We start from the raw sequence: 20,137 nt of genomic DNA, 5'->3' as shown, positions 1-20,137 counted from the left end.
TTGGATGTGTGCCACCATGGCACCCAATTTATTTACACACACACGTTCCTGGCTACCGGAGCAGACACACACCCCTACCCCCACCATGCAACAGGTCCCATTCCTGGCCCCAGCTGCCAGAACAGACCCCTCCAACTCCCCCGTCACATGGCAGCCCCAGTCACTAGAGCAGGATTCCCCTGCCACGCAGCCACAGCAGATCCCAGCCCCTGCTCCAATGGCTCTCTCGCCACACCATTTCAGCCAGCTGCCTCATGGCTCTCCTGAGGAGGTGGGCAGGAGAAGAATTTTTTGTGTGCAGCCACACAGGTGTGCACCTTAGCAGGAACTATGCTTAAGGGTAGAATTTTGTCTTGTATGTAATTGTTTTAAGAATTTCTAAGTAAGCTTATCTTGTTTCTAAGAAAAACAGGAAAATGGGGGAAAGTGTTTATTTTAATAGCAAAGAAAGTAAGTAACATTAGGAACAAAAAACAGGACTATGTAGCACTTTGAAGACTAACAAGATGGTTTATTAGATGATGAGCTTTTGTGGGCCAGACCCAGTTCCTCAGATCAAATAGTGAAAGAAAATAGTCACAACCATATATACCAAAAGATACAATTAAAAAAAATGAACACATATGAAAAGGACAAATCACATTTCAGAACAGAAGGGGGATGCGGGGGGGAAGGAAGGTAAATGCCTGTGAGTTAATGATATTAGAGGTGATAATTGGGGAAGCTATCTTTGTAATGGGTAAGGTAGTTGGGGTCTTTGTTCAGCCTCCTGCGGAGAGTGTCGAATTTTAGCATGAATGTCAGTTCGGAGGATTCCCTTTCAAGTGCAGATTTGAAAGTCTTCTGAAGTAAGATGCATGTGATTAGGTCATTGAGACAGTGTCCTTTCTGGTTGAAATGGCATTGAAATGGCATTCTTGAAAGAGAATCCTCTGAACTGTCATTCATGCTTAAATTCGACACTCTCCGCAGGGGGCTGAACAAAGACCCCAACTACCTTACCCATTACAAAGATAGCTTCCCCAATTATCACCACTAATATCATTAACTCACAGGCATTTACCTTCCTTCCCCCCCGCATCCCCCTTCTGTTCTGAAATGTGATTTGTCCTTTTCATATGTGTTCATTTTTTTTAATTGTATCTTTTGGTATATATGGTTGTGACTATTTTCTTCCACTATTTGATTTGAGGAAGTGGGTCTGGCCCACGAAAGCTCATCATCTAATAAACCATCTTGTTAGTCTTTAAAGTGCTACATAGTCCTGTATTTTGTTTCACCTACACCAGACTAACACAGCTACATTTCTATCACTATTTAACATTAGGAAGTTTCTCCTTTTTAAAAACTTTAATTTGTGTTACTGCAGATTGGAAATCAGTCTTGCTTAGTAGCAGGTATTAAGAGCTTGAAATTTTAGACTATGGGGATGTTATGTAAAATATTTTGTCCCTCCGCAGTGAGGATTTGAAGGGATGGTGTAAATGCTTATCAGATAGTTGACTAGTTGCTTTCCCCCCCCCCCCCCTTGCTGCCTCGGTCACAGAGAGCTAGCAAGGGGGTGGAACAGGGTCCAGTGCTGGGGGGCGCCAGTTTAAAAGCCAGTTCCTCCTAGGAAAGAAGGGGCAAGGTTGCAGTGGGAAAGTGGCTGCACTTCTGCCTTTGAAATGGTCTTGCTACATTTCAATAGCAGAAGCGCTGCGGGGACCTGGGGCAAGCTAGGGACTCAAACTGCCCCCACACTCCCTGCTTTTGAAATGTACAAGGGCCCCGGGAGGCTCACCAAAGACCCATGAGCTAAAGGAGCAGGTAAGGTGGATATGAAAAAGGAGCAAAAGTAAAGAGAATTGAAGAGGAATAGTGTCTTCAAATGAAGGAGTATTATAAGCTATGTGGCTTTCCTGCTGCATACGAGTTACCAAGATTAACTCAGTAATTACCCTCTCCAGTGATAATTGGCAGTGAACTGCCAGACATTTTAAAATGCTGTAATTAACTTGTAAATTAACTAGTGGCTTTTCCTGACTTCTAAATGTTTGAAAAGCCATTTAATTGAAAAACCCAATATGGTGTAAACCACTTGGCATTTACTATCTCTGCCCAGTGTGGGGTAGGAGTTTTCTTCTGGGTGAAAAGCATTTTAGGAAGCCCATTGCATGGGGACATTCCTTTGAGTCCCTTTTTATAGCATTAACCTAGTTAGCATGCAAAGATCTGTCTCTCCACCCTCTCCTTCTGCATTCTCAGAGGCTTCTGCTATCGATTTTGCATGAGCAGCAATGACATTACATCCAAAAGAACAGCGTATGCTCACTTTGCTCTCTGTATTAATAATCCTTATGCAAAGGGTCATGTTGTAGTGATTTATGAGCAGCTAGTCAGGAGCCATCAGCCTTTGAATCCTGATAGTGGTTCTGAGTTTGGAGTTTTCATCAGCTCACACTTGTTAATTGTAGAATTCTAGGACAGGACAGCAAGGGAGACCTTGATCTTGTTTACCGAAGGTCAAACTGAGTGCTCCTGGCAAAGGAAATACAATCAGGGCTAGGGTAGACTTTCTCTTTATTTCTCCCAGTCACATTTCCCACCAGACCAGTTTTTCTGAGAGTGTAAGAGCCATGCTGTATAGTATCTTTTCTTCTGCATAGAGCAGTTTGCTGAAATCTGTTGTCTGGAGACTCAAAAGTGATTGTATTTCAGAACGTTTGGCTTCTGTGTGACAGCTAAGGCAATTGCTTACAATACCCTGGACAGACCTTACTGAATTAAGTGTAAGTGTCTTTGGAGTCCATTGTATTTGAAATGCAATGTTTATATATTGTGGTGTATGTAACCTTGGTCAATGGAAACCTTGAAGAGTGTCATGAACTTCAAAAGATTATTTTAAACAGTGTGCCAGTTTCTAGAAAATACCTAGGGAAGGAGAATGCAAATTATCACCTCTGTTATGCAGAAACACAGCCTTTTGAAGCTCCTCTCTGAGGCTTAAGGACCCATTGTCAATATCATTACCTATTCATGGTGCTGTATAAAGGAGTGACTCGCAGATTCCTGGGGATGCTTGTTCTGAGCAAACAGTTGTTGTTTGATAAGGTTGAAGGACTGATTCCTGCCAGAGCTCTCACTGGAGTTAGTGTGTTTCTGGTAAGCATATTAATGTGTGTAGTTTCTTTATAGGGGCCCAACTCTGCCTGCAACAGGACTGGGGGCAGAGGAAGACACAGAAATGGTTCCAGTGAGTTCTTTGGTTCACTAGCGGTTTTTGTAGAGCAGGAGCTACTGCATCATCAGGGCTCTACCATTTGACCTTCAAAACTAAGTCCATGGATGGGTTAAGCAAGGGCTACTCAACACGCAGCCTGTGGGCCGCATGTGGCCTGCAGCCCATTTGTTTGTGGCCCAAGGTGCCATTTAGGGTTATGCAGGGCTCAACACGCAGCCCACAGGTGGAATCGTTTGAACATGGCCGCCACAGGGAACATGATCCACAACACGAGTCAATATAATGGTCTTCTGTTGATATGCATTTTAGAAATTAAATTCCTGGACTGTCATTGCTCATTAAGGGTATGTCTACACTACAGAACTAATTCGAACTAAGCTAATTCGAACTGATGCATCTAGACTTAAAAACTAGTTCAAATTAGTGTTTTGCTAATTCGAACTAGCGCGTCCACACTGATTGGATGCTGGGTCGCATTTAAGGGCAGCTGAAACCTGTTCCGGCAGGGCATCTGGTCAGTAGTTGCTTTGTGTGGCTGCTGTCTGAGGCTATCTGAGGCTCGTGCTTAAAGGGACCACCCTGGACAGCCGGTTCTCAGCTTTTCCACTTGCTTGCCTACCTCGCCGAGGGACAGCGAAGCATTTTTCTCTGCGCCTGTTTGTGTCGGTGGTTCCCATTGGGGACGCCACCGCAGTTGGCAACATGGAGCCAGAGCTCACTCTGGGCTTTTTGGTGCAGTTTTTGGACTTGCTGATGCAAGCCTGCCAGCAATGGGTGGAGGCTGCCTTGCACCACCTGGTGCACATCAGCCCACTACCTCTCCCCCTGGCAGAAGAGTTTCCCTGATTGTGCCCAGAGTGGCCACCAGGGCAAGCTGGGAAGGGCTAGCCTCCAACTAGCTACACAGCCCTTAATTTGAACTACTTAATTCAAACTAGATGTTAGTCCTCGTAGAATGAGGTTTACCTAGTTCGAATTAAGCGCTCCGCTAGTTCGAATTAAGTTTGAACTAGCGGTTTGCATGTGTAGCGCCTATTAAAGTTAGTTCGAACTAACGGCTGTTAGTTTGAATTAACTTTGTAGTGTAGACATACCCTAAAAGTGCTGTCATATGGGTGGAAATCTGATAAATATTGCATTTTATTACTATTATGGGAACTGACTTAAATGGGGCCGTTGTGTTGTGTAGTCTTGCCTTAATCTTTGTAGTCATGCCTGTTAGTGTGAAAGAAGCTATTTGCATATATTTGCATGTACATGCAACCACACTTAAGTTGCAGCCATCAACATGTGCCGTATCATTGTGGCTCCCAGGGCTTCCAAAGTTAAGTAGCCCTGGGTTAAGCTGTACTTGTCTTACTTGTGTTAACAGCCTCAAAAGTCTACTCAGTATGTGATAGATGACATGTTTATGCAGGCACACCTGCCCAAGAGATCCATCTAATACATATACTTTTACACAAATATACAGTGTAGAGATGTATAAAAATTGTGGTACTTTATTTTTATAAACATGAGCTTGAGGGAAAAATATTTTCCCAAAGCAAAAAGATTTCATCCTGGTATGCGAGTTTGTTTTTCATTAAAAATTCCACACACATTTCTGCATTGTCTTCTAAATAGGAAACTATCATTTTGGACATATGCCATCCAAAGTACTGCATGGGGTTTAATTCATATAATTCAGCCAAACAAAAGAAATGAGAACTGTATGGTAGACACTTGTGTGAATGTCATTGAAGGTTCTAAATCATATTAGAAAAGAAATAAATTCACTTGCTGATATTTTATAACAGAAGACTTGTGTGTAATATTTGGAAGCCCATTTGTCAGGGTTTTTGAAGTATATTGAATTTGGTTTTAGGGACAACACTAAATAATATGACAGCAAACTTCAAACTGAAATCTGCTTATGTAGAAGGTTGACTTTGATCTACATGCTTTTTACCTTTTAATGATTTGACTTGTGGTGATTAATTGTGTGTACAGTAAAAGTTTTGACTGAGTTGAGTACTACAGAGTATCACTGCATTTAGGATAGATGGCTGCCCCATTTAGAATCAACCCAGAAAAGATGGATTTTTAATTAAAACATGAAGTGTAAAACTTTCCAATGCCGGAGTCAATCTACTTTTCATGAAAATATAAATGTACATCTTGAAGAACTTAAGGGTGCTTTGTGTGTGTTACTGTGGTAACTAAAGTAAACCTAAACTTAGTGCTTATGTTTCCATGGAAAATAAAACACGTTGTAGACTATTTTTTTAACTGAGGTAAATAGGTTGGTTATCCTGAAAAATGAGGATTTTAATGTGTATGTTGGAAATATAGAGCAAACTTTTCAGTTATACCAGTTGTCTGACCAAAAGGTACCTTCATCTCTGTTACAGGGAATCCTATGAACAAATCTGTTTTCATGGGAATCTGAAGCGGACTAGTTCAATTCTAGACAAATCATGAACAGCACCCTATAATTTATGTAAGGGCCAGAGTGGTTGAAAAAGGTTAAACCTATTTTCACCTTCACTACACCATTGCTTTGCAGTGATCTCAATTTAGCACGATATGTTGAATGTGGAATGATCAAGTCTCATTTGTATAGTGTATTTATGACATTAAAAGATAAGACAGGAAATTGATCTGAATTTGTGACATTTGTTTCATTGTTATGCAACTGCTGTATAAAGATTTGTGTACTAAAACAGATTTTACACTGTTGCATGGAATCAAGTAGATTAGTCATTTAATATCCTCTCTTAGAAAGTTGCATCCTACCCTGGCAGACCTTGTGATCAGGGCCAGATTCAGGGAAAGGTGGGGGGCTAGCCGGGCAGCTGCCCGGGGTGCCAATCTATGGGGGGGCACCTGATGGCAGTTCTAAGGGGCGCTGCCATCAGGTGCCACGTGCCCGGGATTGGGGGCCACATGGGGCCCCTTACAGCTGCCATCAGATGCTGCATGCCCGATTGCAGCTGTAAGGTGCGCAAGGAGGTGGGGCCGCGCATGCGCTGTGCGCCCAGGGGCGGAGCCGCGCATGCGTCACGCGCCCACTATCCTGGGCACAGGAATGGCTCGAGCCAGCCCTTCTTGTGATCTGTAAGTTTTATCCATATGTAGTTTCTGTGTTCCTTTGCAAGACATAAAATTTATGCACAGGATTTGTGTAATAGAATAGACAGTCTCTCACCCACCAAACCCTCAAGTTACTTCTCTAGCATGTTTATTTCTTCAGTATACGTGAAATAATTGCTTTAATGAGCATAAGTATATTGGTTAGGTGCATTGAATCTTGGTCATGTTGATGTTAGGATTATAACTTCATGAATCTTGGCAATAACAGGATATAATTAAGCTTGGCAGAATTGGATTTTTATTATTTTGACAGATAATATCCACGTTCATTTTTAAGCATGTTTCTATTGATTTAAATTTTTTGGAGTTTTTGTGGGAACTTATAATTTATGGGAAATTATAGAGGGGTCAGACAATAATTATTAAACCTTCATAATAATTTAAAATACAAAATTGTGAACATCACACATCCTAGTATACAAGGTTAATATAGTAAAATCAAGAACTTAAGTATAATTTTTCTGTCTTTATCGGTACATTTAGATTATCAAAGGAAATATTTGTATAGGTTTGGGTGTATGGTGTAATTGATGTTTATCATCATTTACCAAGACAAATCTAATCCATCCAAGCCTTCAGGGGTGTAAACCTTTTTTGGGCTGCTGACCCACAAAAAAAATCAGTTGAAGGCCACACACCAGTGAGAAGCAAAACAAAAGAAAAACCCTTGCTGACATGGCTCCTGACAGAGAAAGAAAAAGATATTCCAGCAGGACCACAAATATTGCTGGATCAGAGCACCCTGGCTGGCTACATTTAGGGGCTGGGCTGGCACTGGGGAGTGCAGTCCTGGCGGAGGGTGGCCACCATGGTGGAGAGCAGAACAGAACCGCCAGCTGGGACTGCATCTGACGAAGTGGGTTTTTGCCCACGAAAGCTTATGCTCCAATACATCTGTTAATCGCCACAGGACTCCTTGTCGCTTTTGCAGATCCAGACTGACACGGCTACCCCATACTTAAAAGGATGTTTAAGAAAGAAACGTTTCTTTCTGCAAAAGCATTTGTATTTATATTGATCTATAACTTTATTACATGCTTTTGAGATGGACTTAATTTGGATCTACAGCCTGTACTAAGTACTTTTTTGTCACATTTCCCTCTTTACATTGAGCGAAAGAGTTGAGATTTATTCTGTGTAAGTTTGCCAGCTGTTCCTCATTGAAGAAGTCTCCTTCCATTAAGACTCCGAAATTATCTCTGCTCTAATCCTGTGTTATCCTACTTCTAAAATATCAGTTTTAACAACACTACTGATTCTAGAGAACTTGATGGTAAAATACAAAGTTATGTCATTTTAACAGTCCTCATTTTAATTCATACTGATCCAATGTTTAGCCTTCACAAATTGAAGTCTATCTGATCAGATATTATGAAGTCTGTCTTGTTACCTGTGTGCACACCGTGCATTGAAAGATGAGCACTTAGGTCAGAAGACCATCAATTTGGTACTGAGAAAATATAAGCTACCATTGGTGTTTGATTTAATCTCTGTGGGGTATGGTCTCTTTTCAGCACTGACTGAAGGATTAGTATAGGTGATATGACACTGAAAATTCACCAGCGGGAGTTTTTGGGTGAATAGGGCATCTGACTCCTTTCCTGTCATCTCTCAATGAATGAATTCTGACCCCTTATATTGGATTATTTTACATCTTTCACTTTGGTCCCAATCCAAAAAAACACTTAGAAGTAACATGTTTAACCTTTAGTGCATGAGCAGTTCCATTGAATTCAATAGGTCTACTTATCTGTTTAAAGCCAAGTGTGTAGTTATTCCTTTTGGATGTGGCCTTTATTATTCGTAATCTATCAAGAGCCAGAGTTTGTTTTTAAAGCAAAAGTGCTTAATAATAGAAATAATTCTCTAGTTTCTATCAAAACCAGTTTGCTGCAGGGGGTTAAAATTTGTGACAACCTAGTGTTAATTCCTTTTTTCCCCAAGTGCTGTATTAGTGGGCTGTCACAATATTAAGAGACCTCCAGTGATTTCAGTGTGTTGATTTTATCTCCCATTTTTAAGAATGTTCATCTGGGCTTTAAAATCTTTACTTTGAGCCCATGTAGTCATATTGGGACACTCATTGCCTGGATTTCTGTATATCGGTCAGCTGTTCAAGCTGCTAAAGGCATGTGGATTTATCTTTTCAAGCTGAGTGTACACCTGCTACATATTCCTCCAGAATGAGGGGTTAATAATCCCATCAGTACAGCTGGAAATTAAGTGCTTTCTTCTGTTTTAGAGTGGTTGGTGGTTTTGAGGCTCTGACAGCTATGGAGAATGTGGACAGCGATCCAAAAACAGATCGTCCCAAGGTACTACTTAAACTGAAAAGGTTACCAAACAAAGAGGTTATGTGTGTTCCCCCTGAATTCATTGTATAACAGCCTGTTGCTGCTTATTTTTAAAAATTACCTTCAGAAAAATTACCTTCAGACATGCATCTGACGAAGTGGGTCTTTGCCCACGAAAGCTTATGCTCCTACACTTCAGTTAGTCTATAAGGTGCCACAGGACTCCTCATCGCTTCTTCAGAAAAATGAAACCAACCTAATTAGCAGATTCCAATAGCTTTCATTTTAATTTTCTGTTCCCAGGAGGAAATACGAATTAAATCAACAACTGTTTTTGTTGATCCATATGAAGAGGCAGATGCTCAGGTGAGGAGTGAATCATCTGTTTGATAGGTTTTCAAAGAAATATGTACATTTAAACTGTAGCTTTGTCCATTTCCCTGGAAATTCATACTTCTATGTTCCATTCCTCCCTTGTCTTCGCCTGGGGTGCTCACCCCTGTGTTTGCAAGCAAAGGTTGAATAGCTGCAATATGAAGCTGTCTCATTTCCTAGAAACATTACTATCCACTCCAACACTAGTAATTTGGAAACTAAAGTGGGGCAAGGTTCACAATACAGCAAACTTATAAAGGCCCCTCCCTGCATGTCTCCCAGTGTCAGGCAATACAGAGGTATCACCTGCAGTAGAGTGATAGCCACAGATTGTCCATTCCAAGTGGCCCCCTTCAGGTTAATAACTAAGCATGCAGTTATTAATGCAGTTACATAGTTAATAGCTATGTAAGTCATAACAGTAATATTCAGTATTTTGTAGCATTTTGCAAATACAAAGCACTTTAGGCACCATCGCCTTTCAAACTAATCTATTGTAACATACTGTTATACTCTTTTCTCTCAGATCTCTGCAGAGAGAGAGAAGGCCCAACAAGAGGAGGAAGCATCCAAAACTAAAACTAAGATTGTCCTGCCAAAAAAAGAGAGCCAGGCTCCCAAAACTTACCGGGAGGGCATTGGGAAGTATATTAATATGGCTGCAACGTAAGTTCCTTGCACAACTGTGCTTTGTTTAGTGTTTGTGTTGACTTTCACTGGGAACTCCCTTTTTCTCTATGGCATTAACACTACTCAGAACTATTGCTCAGTATTGTATCGGAGTCACTGTCACATAGAATCATAGAATCCTAGGGCTAGAAGAGACCTCAGGTGGTCATTGTGTCAAACCCCCTACCACAGGACTGGGCAAATACAGCCCAGGGCCAGATCTGACCCACCAAGCCACTGGATCCGGCACACAGACCACCCTGCTGGGACCCTCAGGCACACAGCTGCCTGGTTTACAGCACAGTCTGTGGGCTCTCTGCTCTGCAGAGTGGGAGAAACTGTGCGATCTCCCCCACTCCCAGCCCAATCCTTAGCTCATATTGGCCAGAAACAACTGGCCAATAGGAATTGATCACAGCTAATCTCTCAGCTCCTATTGGATGGAAACAACCAGACAACAGGAAGTGAGAGATTGGCCTGGGGGATGGGAGCATCGCAAATCTTTCACCTCCCGGAGCTGAGAGCGACATGGAGGGAGCAGGCTGCAGTGGACAGGGAGCCCAGCCTTCCTTGGGAAGCTGCAGGGCTGCTGGCTTAGGTAAGCACCTCCTAGCCAGAGCCTGCCTCTGGCACCCCAGCCCCTCCCTCATTCCAACTCCCTCCCCCAGGTCACCATTCAATCCTGCTGCACCCCACCCCCATTCACAACTGCCTTCCATATCCTGTACCACCTTCTATGCCCTCTCCCCCAGTCCAGAGTCCTCTTCTGAACCCCGACTCCTTCCCTGAATCTCCCTCCCAATCCCCTGCCCCAGCTTATCACCCAAACCCTCTGCAGTCTGTATCCCCTTTTACTCTTCTCCCAGGTCACAGCTCCCTCCCGGACTTTGCACCTCCTCCTATAGCCCCGCCCCCAGGTCAGAGTCCTCTCCTGAACCCATTCTCCCTCCCTGACCATAAACCCCTATCCCCTGACTCAGGTCACAATCCCCTCCTTTACCTAAATTCCATCTCAGACCTCACACCGTCTCCTGCATCCTAGTCCCTTAACCCTGTGCACCCTTCTGCGCCCAACCTCCATCCTAGATCCTGCCCTCTTTCCCCCCCCCCCCCCCCCCACAAAAATGTGACCTTTGGTCACTTTCCAAAATCTTGGAGTGGTCCCCTACCAAAAATTGTTCACTCCTCACTTACCCAAAGCAGGACCACCCCTAACTAAATCATCCCAGCCAGGCTTTGTCAAGCAGGGACTTAAAAATCTCTAGGGATGGAGATTCCACCACCTTGTTCTGCCATCCATCACTACTGACCGTTTGTTTACTAGTGATTTGTTTCATGCTAATGGACCTTGGTCATGTACCGATCACAGAAGTCAGCGGTGTCTGGCCCTATCGGTAAAGAATAAAAAATCTTAACTTTTTTTTAAAGGCTCAGTGTAAAAGCTCATCATTAACAATATTTTTATACAGTTATAAACACATTTACAATCTTCATTGAGGAACCTGTCCCCCGCTTCCTGGACAGGACCTGAATTCAGTCTTTTGTGTTTCCCTTTCTGCAGCTGTTAAAAGTAACTCCTAAAGCATCATTTCTCTGCCCACATCTTGTACTGTGGATAGCTTAACTTTCAAAGGGAGAGTGCCAAACCTTGGTACAGCTTTTCAACTATTTGGAAAAAATTAAAAGGAATTTGTACCACTACATTTTGGCAGGCTTCTACCAAAACCTCCCTCAAATGTGGCTGTTGCTTTGTTGTGTACACAAAGACATGTATTTGTATGTACAGACCTGGGCTCCTGACTAGCCTCTATGTCTATGCAATTGGGATATTTTGGTGCCCATTCAGTTGAAATTTTATCTTGTAATTTTAACCCACACATATACATGGTTAATCATTTGGATCTTTTAAAAGTTTAGCTACAGAATGTTGCTTGTTAAGCTCTATTTTAAAATTTTGCTGAAATTTATTAAACTTAACATTATTTTCCTGCTCCACTATGGAAACATGTAGGGAAGCTTGCAAGATTAATAGTCTTGTGTTGAGTGGGCCAAACAGTTTCCTGTGGGTTTTTTCCCCACTATCTTTTATCCCTGCAGTCTTCTCTGTAACATAACATTGTTCTGCAGTGAAACCTTTGGTAGTTTGTCTGATCCCTATTGGCCACCTCATGTTAACTGAAAATCAAATGCATTTCTGCATTATTCGTAGGCTCTGCTGAAGAGATGCCACAGATAACAACATGGGCTTCTGTTGGCCTGGATCAAAATGCTGGCAGGGGTGGGAATTATCGCCCTATGCTCCGCTTCTTGCACTGCACCCTACTAACTGCAAAACCCAGTTGCTTTTAAAAACACTAAACATTCCACAGAAAGTTGGATGGGGAACAAACAGGCTCATGTTTTCACAGTGGCAGCATGTTGGATTTACTTATGTGCTGGGCCTGACCCAAAGCCATCAGTTCAACCCCCTCATAGCCTCTGCATTTCAGGAGTGTTCAAAATCCAACTCTGGTACCATCTCCAAAGTGTTAAGTGGCCCCTCCTTCTTTTATGACCTAGACCTAATCCCTATGTCTTCAATGCTGCTGAAAATGTCGTCTCAGTGCTGCTGCCAAAGGTCATCTCTAATTTGTATATGACAGGTCGGCTCCATTCTAGATCAAACTTGAAAAGGGAAAGGAATCCAGCTGATTTTAGCTCATCTAACATAAATAGTCACTGATGTTTTCATTTTGTCTGCAGAAAACGAATAGCAGATGATGATGGGCCTTCAACCAGTGTGGCTATGAAGAAAGAGAAAAGGAGTACAGGCTTTGGGGACTTCAGTTCCTGGTAGCAGAGTGGAGAGCCTGTCACTGAAGCAGTACTGCAAAAAGGAGCCTCCCACCAATCCAAAGGCGCCTGAAAGATAGGCTGTCCTGCAGAGGGAAAGCAATGGCTCAGTGGGAAAGAAAAATTACTGCTTTGTTAATGTTCCTTAATGCAGCTTTGTTCTCCAGAGAACTACATTCCTCCACTGAATCTTCCTGGAAGGCCTGGGTGGTGCTGGGTTTCATAGCCATAGGCCTCTACTTCAAACTGTAGATCATCTAGGGCCTTTTTGTCTACTTTGCTGGTCTGTAGAACCATCTCATGCTGGGGCAGGAGCTCAGGGGATACTTCCGTTGGTGAATGAGCTCCTTTTGCAGGGAATTGTTTCCACGTGAGACAGGTCACTGCAGCTGAGTGAATTGGGGGAACTCTGATGGCACTGTACCCCTTGCTTTAGTTTCTGTCTCATCCCTTACCCCCAACCTATTTGCTGGAACCCTGCAGCTCCACTTACTGTCCTTTCTCTTTCTACCTCCCTGTCTTTTGAATGCCTGTGCAGCTCCCCTTGGTCTGTTCAATGATTGCCTGTGGACCTTAGCCATATGGCTCTTTGATGGGCTGAGAGGTTGCTGGCAATCAGCATAAATCCACAGGCCGAAATGCTGCCATCCAAACCCTGGGAAGCAGCTAGTCAGGACTGGAAGCCTAATCCAGAGCCTCCACTCATCACTGCAGAACAGTTAGGACACCATTATTGCCATTGAAACACCGGTATCGCTCTGTGCCACTTGTAAGGGCCAGAAGGCTTATCCTTTCTTTATCGCCAGTGCTGCTGTGTGTCTTCCGTTTGATACAAGTGAATAGCGAGCAGCAGCACTGTAGATTGATTTTTTTTTTTAAACGTGTCCTGATCACCTCCACCGGTTCACTTAATCTAATTAAATCCCTTCCAGAATCAGCCCAAAATATATTAATATCCTAGACTATCCAGGCAGGCACAGATTAAGATGCTTCCAAACTAAAGATCTTAGGAAGAAGGTACTTGTATCAGACAATAGCATTTAATATTAACTCCTAATAATCTTCACCCTCTATTTGTTACTGTCTTTGTGGCCCAAAGAAGTACTAGTCCTCCACGGCTCTACCTAGACGTTTTGAATTAGCGGGAATCCCCTCCTTATTCCATCTCAGGAGCTCAGATATGCTTTTGTAATCAGATTTGTAAATAATGCTTTTCTATTAAGTTTCTTGCTTTAAAAGAAATCTGCATTTATATAAAATTGCAGCTAAGTATTCTGGTAAAGTATTTTAATTAAAATTTTTATTTCTTTTTGAACACTTGTCAATGTGACTGATCTTATCAAATATTTTCCTAGGACTATGGCATTGCAAAGTAAAAGGAAATGATTCAGCCACACTTTAACAGACCTTTGAACTCTGCAGATATGATTATTACTTTCTGTAAATTATAGGAAGTTCAAGCTAGTTTGCAAAGAACAGGGAATTTTGTTTTAAAATAGTTTGCAGAGTGTAAGTTTCAACAGAAGAAGCATGTGTACAAATCTTGGAACAAGAAACATTGTGGCATTTCTCTGAAACTGACTTTCTTTGTGTATTACTAAAACTTCTAGCTAATTTTCCTGGAAAAGTCTTTGCTAAGCTCTCCTGTTTAATAGTTATTGTATTACATGTAAGTTCACAAATCTTGTAGTACCTGGTTTCCCTGTGTACCTTACATTACAGGCCTGGCTTTTTATACATCTTTCGAGAGTTCGCTGTAGTCCAGTTGTCTTAAACTCAACACTGCAAAAGATAAATGCAAAGAAAAGGAGGATGCATAAAAATTTGAGAATTAGGTTGGATATTGGCAGGCAGTCTTCACTTTGGACACCTCAGTCACAGCAAGCACACTTATGCATTACAATAGTAATAGATATGTAGCCATATTAGTCTGGTCTAGCTGAAACAAAAAACAGGACTGTGTAGCACTTTAAAGACTAACAAGATGGTTTATTAGGTGATGAGCTTTCGTGGGCCAGACCCACTTCCTCAGATCAAATAGTGGAAGAAAACTGGCATGACCATATATACCAAATGATATATGTGGTATATACGGTTGTGCCAGTTTTCTTTCACAATTTGATCTGAGGAAGAAAAGGTTTGGCCCACAAAAGCTTATCGCCTAATAAACCATCTTGTTAGTTTGTAAAGTGCTACATAGTCCTGTTTTTTGTTACGCATTACAGTTAAGTTTCAGTTTGAAACAGTCACACTAGGAGTTTGGTGTGTGGCTGGCTGACTACACACTGGTAGGACTGATATAGCAAATGCAGAGACTGAAGTTCAAGTAACTAAAAGTAAACGTAACATATGGAAGGGACAGATTTTAGTCCTTATTGCGGGAGGGAGGACAGGTTCAAAGCAGGCGTTGAGTTTGGTTTTAGATAAGACAGACTGGGCATTGCAGAATTTGTCCTTGCTCCAGCCTTTGTTTAGACTGTAATCTCTGTGAAGCAGGGCTATCTGCTACACCGTGGGCATCCCTTGACTACAGTCCCATCAACAAGGCAGTGATTGATCCTTCTGAGGTTGACATATTGCATCTAGTACAGACACGATAAACTAACCACGTCATTCTCCATCGACTCTTAATACTCCATCTCAAAGAGAAGCACAAAGGGAGTTGATGGGAGAGCATCTCTCGTCAATGCACTGCGGTAAGTGGATATAAATATCTCGACTTCAGTTACATCAGTAATGAAACTGCAGTTGTGTAACTTAGATTGATCTCCTGCAGTAGTGTAGAACAGCGCTGCTTGTAAAGTCCTATTATTTCTGTTCTCTTTATTCTTTGTCTTGTTGCTTTCATTTACCTAAGTACTGTTATGTGGTGACCACCACTATTAGTGACCTTTGTACTAAGTAAACTGGGGTGGTGGGAAATCTGTGGGGTTATTTAAATAGAATAGGTGATAGACATGCCTAGGCAGAAGCTTTTCCATTGTGACATAATCCGTACCTCTTTGCTGCTCTGCATTGACACACTTGCCATCCTAGAGAGAAAGTTCTGTGCTTGGTGTACGATTTCACTGCAGCACTGTGGTAGCACTTCACTCAGCAACTTGCCTACATAGTCTACACAAGCAAAGGGCAAGATGAAGTACTAAAACAATACAATGAACAATTGTTCACTGAGACAAACTTACAAATCAGAGGTGTGAGGCAATGCGATTGACAGGCATATACTGCTCAGTCACATTGCATGCAAACTGTAGTAAGAGGGGCTGTGGATTATTGGAGAGTCTGAGCTCTTCACCCGTTTGTGGTTTGAAATCAGCCCAGTGCACTAGTGACTGAAGGCAGTGGTTTAACTTAAACCAGCTCTAAAAAATAAATATCTAGTTAAATAGGACCAAGCCACTTCCTTTGCTAGGCATGTAGCATCCTCTACTTTAAACCTGTTCCCAGCTGACTTAAGCTAAGCATCTGAAAGCCACTTTCTAACACTTAGCTGCTCTCTCCCAATCAGGCCAAATGAATAGGTTCCTAGAACAGATGATCTCCCTCATAAAGGTGACACATGCATTATACACTCCTGGTCAAGGTTAGGATGAGAGGAACCTTGAATTACCACAGTCTAGACTGCACTAAAATACTTCCTTTGTGGTTAAACGGAGGCAGGCACATTCCAGCAATGGTGAGCCTACATCTTTGCAGTGCTAAATTCACCCTAAACATGACCAAGCTAAAAACACACACACACCTATGGCAATTCAGAGCACACCACGTCTGCTCACCAACCTGCTCTCTCCACTTGGCAGTACTCTAGGCATTGACTGCTCTATCACTGTTCCTACTGAGCTTTTGACAAAGGAGAGAGTTAAGCTGCTGCACGTCCTGTGTTGTGATGGGATACAATCATACAAGTCAGTGGAGGTGGCCTTTGCTGCAGATGAACAGATATCCCTGAATCTGGCAATCAGAAGAGAGGGGAAAGTGTCTGAGATGTCACAAAGAATCTCAATGTTGGATGTGGCAGGAGCCCCTGTAGCACAAATCAGGGGTGAGAGTGTTGAAAATATTTGTGGCCCCTACGTAGTAGCAATTTTTAACACCTCATTATCTTTGGGTGCTTATTTCTGATTCTAGCAAAGCACAATGGTAGTCAAAGTGTGTGTTTTTCTGGTGTGATGGGTGTATTCTAAGTGTCCTTCCTTTCCAACTCTCTTCCAGCCTTGCACAGGTAATCACTAACCCTTAAAATCAATACAAAGCCACCTTCTTTGGCATTATTCTGTGAGGAATCAGTGTGAAAAATAGGGGCTTAAAAAATTCCTTTGTCTAGTTTAGAGAGAGGCAATAATTTTTGATGGGGGGGGGGGGGGAGCCACTCCAAGATTTTGCTAAGTGGTCCAGGGCTGCACTTCTATGGAGGGGCTGTGGAGTCTGGGACATGGGTAGAACGGAGCTTCGGATAGGACTGGGGTGCATGAGAGGGGTATGAGAGGGAGTTTGGGTGAGGGAGGGGGGTTTGGACTCACCAGGCACTTCCACCTGTTCTGTTGCAGCAGCAGCAGCAGCTTTCATCTACTTCCCTTCCCACAGCCTCCTCCTTCTTGCTTCTCACAGAGACAGTCTGTACCAAGCTGTCATGGTCTCTAGTATGGGGCCAGGAGAAGTACTTTGGCTTATGCAGCACGTTGCTCTCAACTACCTTAGCAGAAGAAAAACTTCCTGCAACACAGGACAGCTACTGTTTTAATCATTTAACAGGCAGCCTGACACTTTCCAGCGAGGAAGCTTGGACACTTCTAAAACCCTCTCTTGTGCCTGTGAAAAGTATCGAGCCGGGTTAGGTTCTGTGGGCCCTACCAGTGCACCTCTAACCTGGCCTCCAGCATCTCCCTGCCACTTTCAGTTATACCAAATGGTTTAGGCTGAGATTCCACACAGACACGTATAGGCTCCTGGGGTGGTTCTGCACCCCCACCCATTAGCTCTGCCATTGCCCTCCCTGCTATGGTGGTATTTTTGTGAGAGGTGCCAGCTTGCCATGCATGCAAATCCCATGTTGGTTTTGTTTTGCAGACAGTAGGGACAGGACTGAGCACAGTAAATTCACTTCACTTGTGACCCTGAGGGGGCAGTGCACTGGTCATGAGAAACTCCTGTAAGAAACGCTTTGTGCCTCTTTTTACTGTGTGGGGCCAGGAACAAGTAGCAGGTAAAGCCCTGTAACAGCTTAAAGGTTACATAATGATCTCCTGCGCTGGGATTTTGTGTGGATTTCCTTGGAGAAACAGTGGTGAGCAGCTCTTCAGCAGCTATAAAATCCACTCTTCCCTAAGCTGGGCTGCTGTCTGCATGGTACTGGCAAGCTCCATCCTTTGGCTATGTCTACACTGGCAGGTTGTTGCACCAGAAGAATGCAAATGAGGCTATGTGTGGAATATCGCTGAGCCTCATTTGCATACCTAATGAGCTGCCATCTTTGCGGAAGAGGCTCTTGTGCTAGAAGGAGCTGCCTACACTGCCCTTTCTTGCGCAAGAAAAACCCTCTTGTGCAATGCCGTTATTCCTGAAAATAATCAGCGTAGCAGCATTGTGCAAGAGGGTTTTTCTAGTGCAAGAGCCTCTTCCGCAAAAATGGTGGCTCATTAGGTATGCAAATGAGGCTCGGCGATATTCCACTCGTAGCCTCATTTGCATAGTTCTGGCGCAACAACCCGCCAGTGTAGACATAGCCTCCGGGTTTTAAGTGATGCTCAGTTCCCACCACAGTGACTCACCTGTTTGTGTGGTAGGTTGGCTGAAGGCAGAAGCAGGACCAAGGCAGTGTCACTACATCTAGTGGGCCATGCTAAGCTTTTTGCCCTTTGCCTGTGGTAAAGAGGCTTCTACTTATACCAGTCCCCTGGGAAGGCTGAAGGAGCACAGGTGTAGCTTATGCTGCTAGTGTTATGGGTTGGAGGAGATGGTGTGAATTAATGCAGTTTTTTTGCATTTAGGATTGTAGGCTTATGAACAGCAAGGTAGAGGCTTTAGCTAGAAATGCTGCAGCTGGCTTGGTTCTATACAGATTTACTTGGAGGAAAGAACTGTCTTTGGTTTAAGGTGGCAGCATTTCAGCTTATTATCTGCTGGCCCATTATTGTTGGACCCAAACAAAAGTGACTGACTAGAGCCTTTGCCCGTGCCCGGTGCATGCTACATGAGGGCATAGCTGTTGCAACTATGACTGCTGAGGGTGTTGACACCAGCCCCTGGCTTGAAGGAATTTCCATCAAGATTTACATGTCAGTGGCTTGCAGCACTCCCACTCTACTAATTACTCCAGCAGCCCCTTTCCCAGAGAAGCTGTGCATCTTTAACAGAGGGTGGTTTTTGCCCCTTGGTACCGCTTGCCACTCAGATACATGGATAAAGCAACTGGTATACTCTCAGACACAGTTTGAAGCTGCCTCTAGGGACAACATTTGCTTAGTCTGCTCCCCTCCACCTTGCCCCCCCCCCGACATACACACACCACTATGCAATACTGATACCTTTGCTATACCTACTGTGAAAACCAGAATCACCAGTTCTCTGACTGAAACCGAAGTCACCTGCTGCTGGTTATTTAATGCCATTAACAAACTCCTTTGCTAATTCTGCAGGTAGAGCAGCTCGCCCTTAAACTGTGCTGCCACCAGCCCACTCCACTCTCCCTGCACTATGTGGCCATCATCCAAGTGCTGTTGAATGGAACAGAAAGCCAGAACTACCCTATATTTAAAAACAAAACTTCACAGCTGAATCAGTCCTGTTTCTATAGTTATAAAATCCCATTGGATGCAGCACTGTATGCTGTGGCATTTGTGTTTGCATGTCATTTACATATCACTCAGTTCCCTGCTGTTTAGCAAACTGCAGCTCAGGAGAACAGGAGCAGATATTTATGTATCATTATCCTTGTGCTGATAGACAATTGCAACAGAATAATCTCAGGCCAACCGACTTTCCTTGAGATGTGTCTAGAACTTGGCACTGTTGATCGTTTATCTCCACCCTTACCCCAATAATTGCAAATTTAAGAGCAGCCTCGATTTCTAAGTGAACACATTTCAAATGTTTTTCACGCTGGCGGTCTCATTCAGCCACATGACAACAGCATGGGATTGAGACAAGCAAAAATCACCTTCAGACAAAAGCTGTGCACGAATCCAGAGCCCCAGGATCTTGCTCACAGACAGCAAAGCGGGGTCTGGGTACAGTTCAGAGCAGGAGCAGCCAGAGGGAAGTGTAGAACTGGATCTAAAATCTTCCTCGAGTTCAATCTTTAATCCAGGTGTCTCTGCTACAGACCAAATAAATAAACAAATACAACAATTTAACAGGGTCCCTGTGGTACAAACACATTACCAGCCATTCAGAAAATGACACCACCAAACTGGTTGTCAGGCCACGTCTGTCAGAAAGCGAAAGCAGCCTAACCCTCCCAGTGTCTTCCTTACTTGTAAATGAAGGCAAGGGTGCTAGATATAGATTAATTTAATAATCGTGTAAGTGCATCAAAACTTAGCGGTTACACAATTATTCAATAGTCCCTGGCGGCAGCACGGAAGCAGCCCGTCTGCTAGCATCCCACAGAGCA

General features: G+C 43.2%; 1 protein-coding gene across 1 annotated transcript in view; it reads left to right on the top strand.

Annotated features, from left to right (window-relative positions):
* Window positions 1-13,840, top strand: part of PPIL2 (peptidylprolyl isomerase like 2) — a 161,809-nt gene extending 147,969 nt beyond the window's left edge. Inside the window, exons 17-20 of the mRNA XM_075898287.1 lie at window positions 8,598-8,670; window positions 8,953-9,015; window positions 9,551-9,690; window positions 12,436-13,840. Of these exons, the coding sequence (XP_075754402.1) occupies window positions 8,598-8,670; window positions 8,953-9,015; window positions 9,551-9,690; window positions 12,436-12,529 (370 nt within the window). The 3' untranslated portion in view covers window positions 12,530-13,840. The remainder of the gene's footprint in view (window positions 1-8,597; window positions 8,671-8,952; window positions 9,016-9,550; window positions 9,691-12,435) is intronic.
* Window positions 13,841-20,137: the final 6,297 nt, after the last annotated feature.

This window comes from Pelodiscus sinensis, chromosome 15 (genome assembly GCF_049634645.1).
Source record: "Pelodiscus sinensis isolate JC-2024 chromosome 15, ASM4963464v1, whole genome shotgun sequence".
Lineage (NCBI taxonomy): Eukaryota > Metazoa > Chordata > Testudines > Trionychidae > Pelodiscus > Pelodiscus sinensis.
Note: the sequence above shows the minus strand (reverse complement) of the source record. Positions and strands in the feature narration are given on the sequence as shown.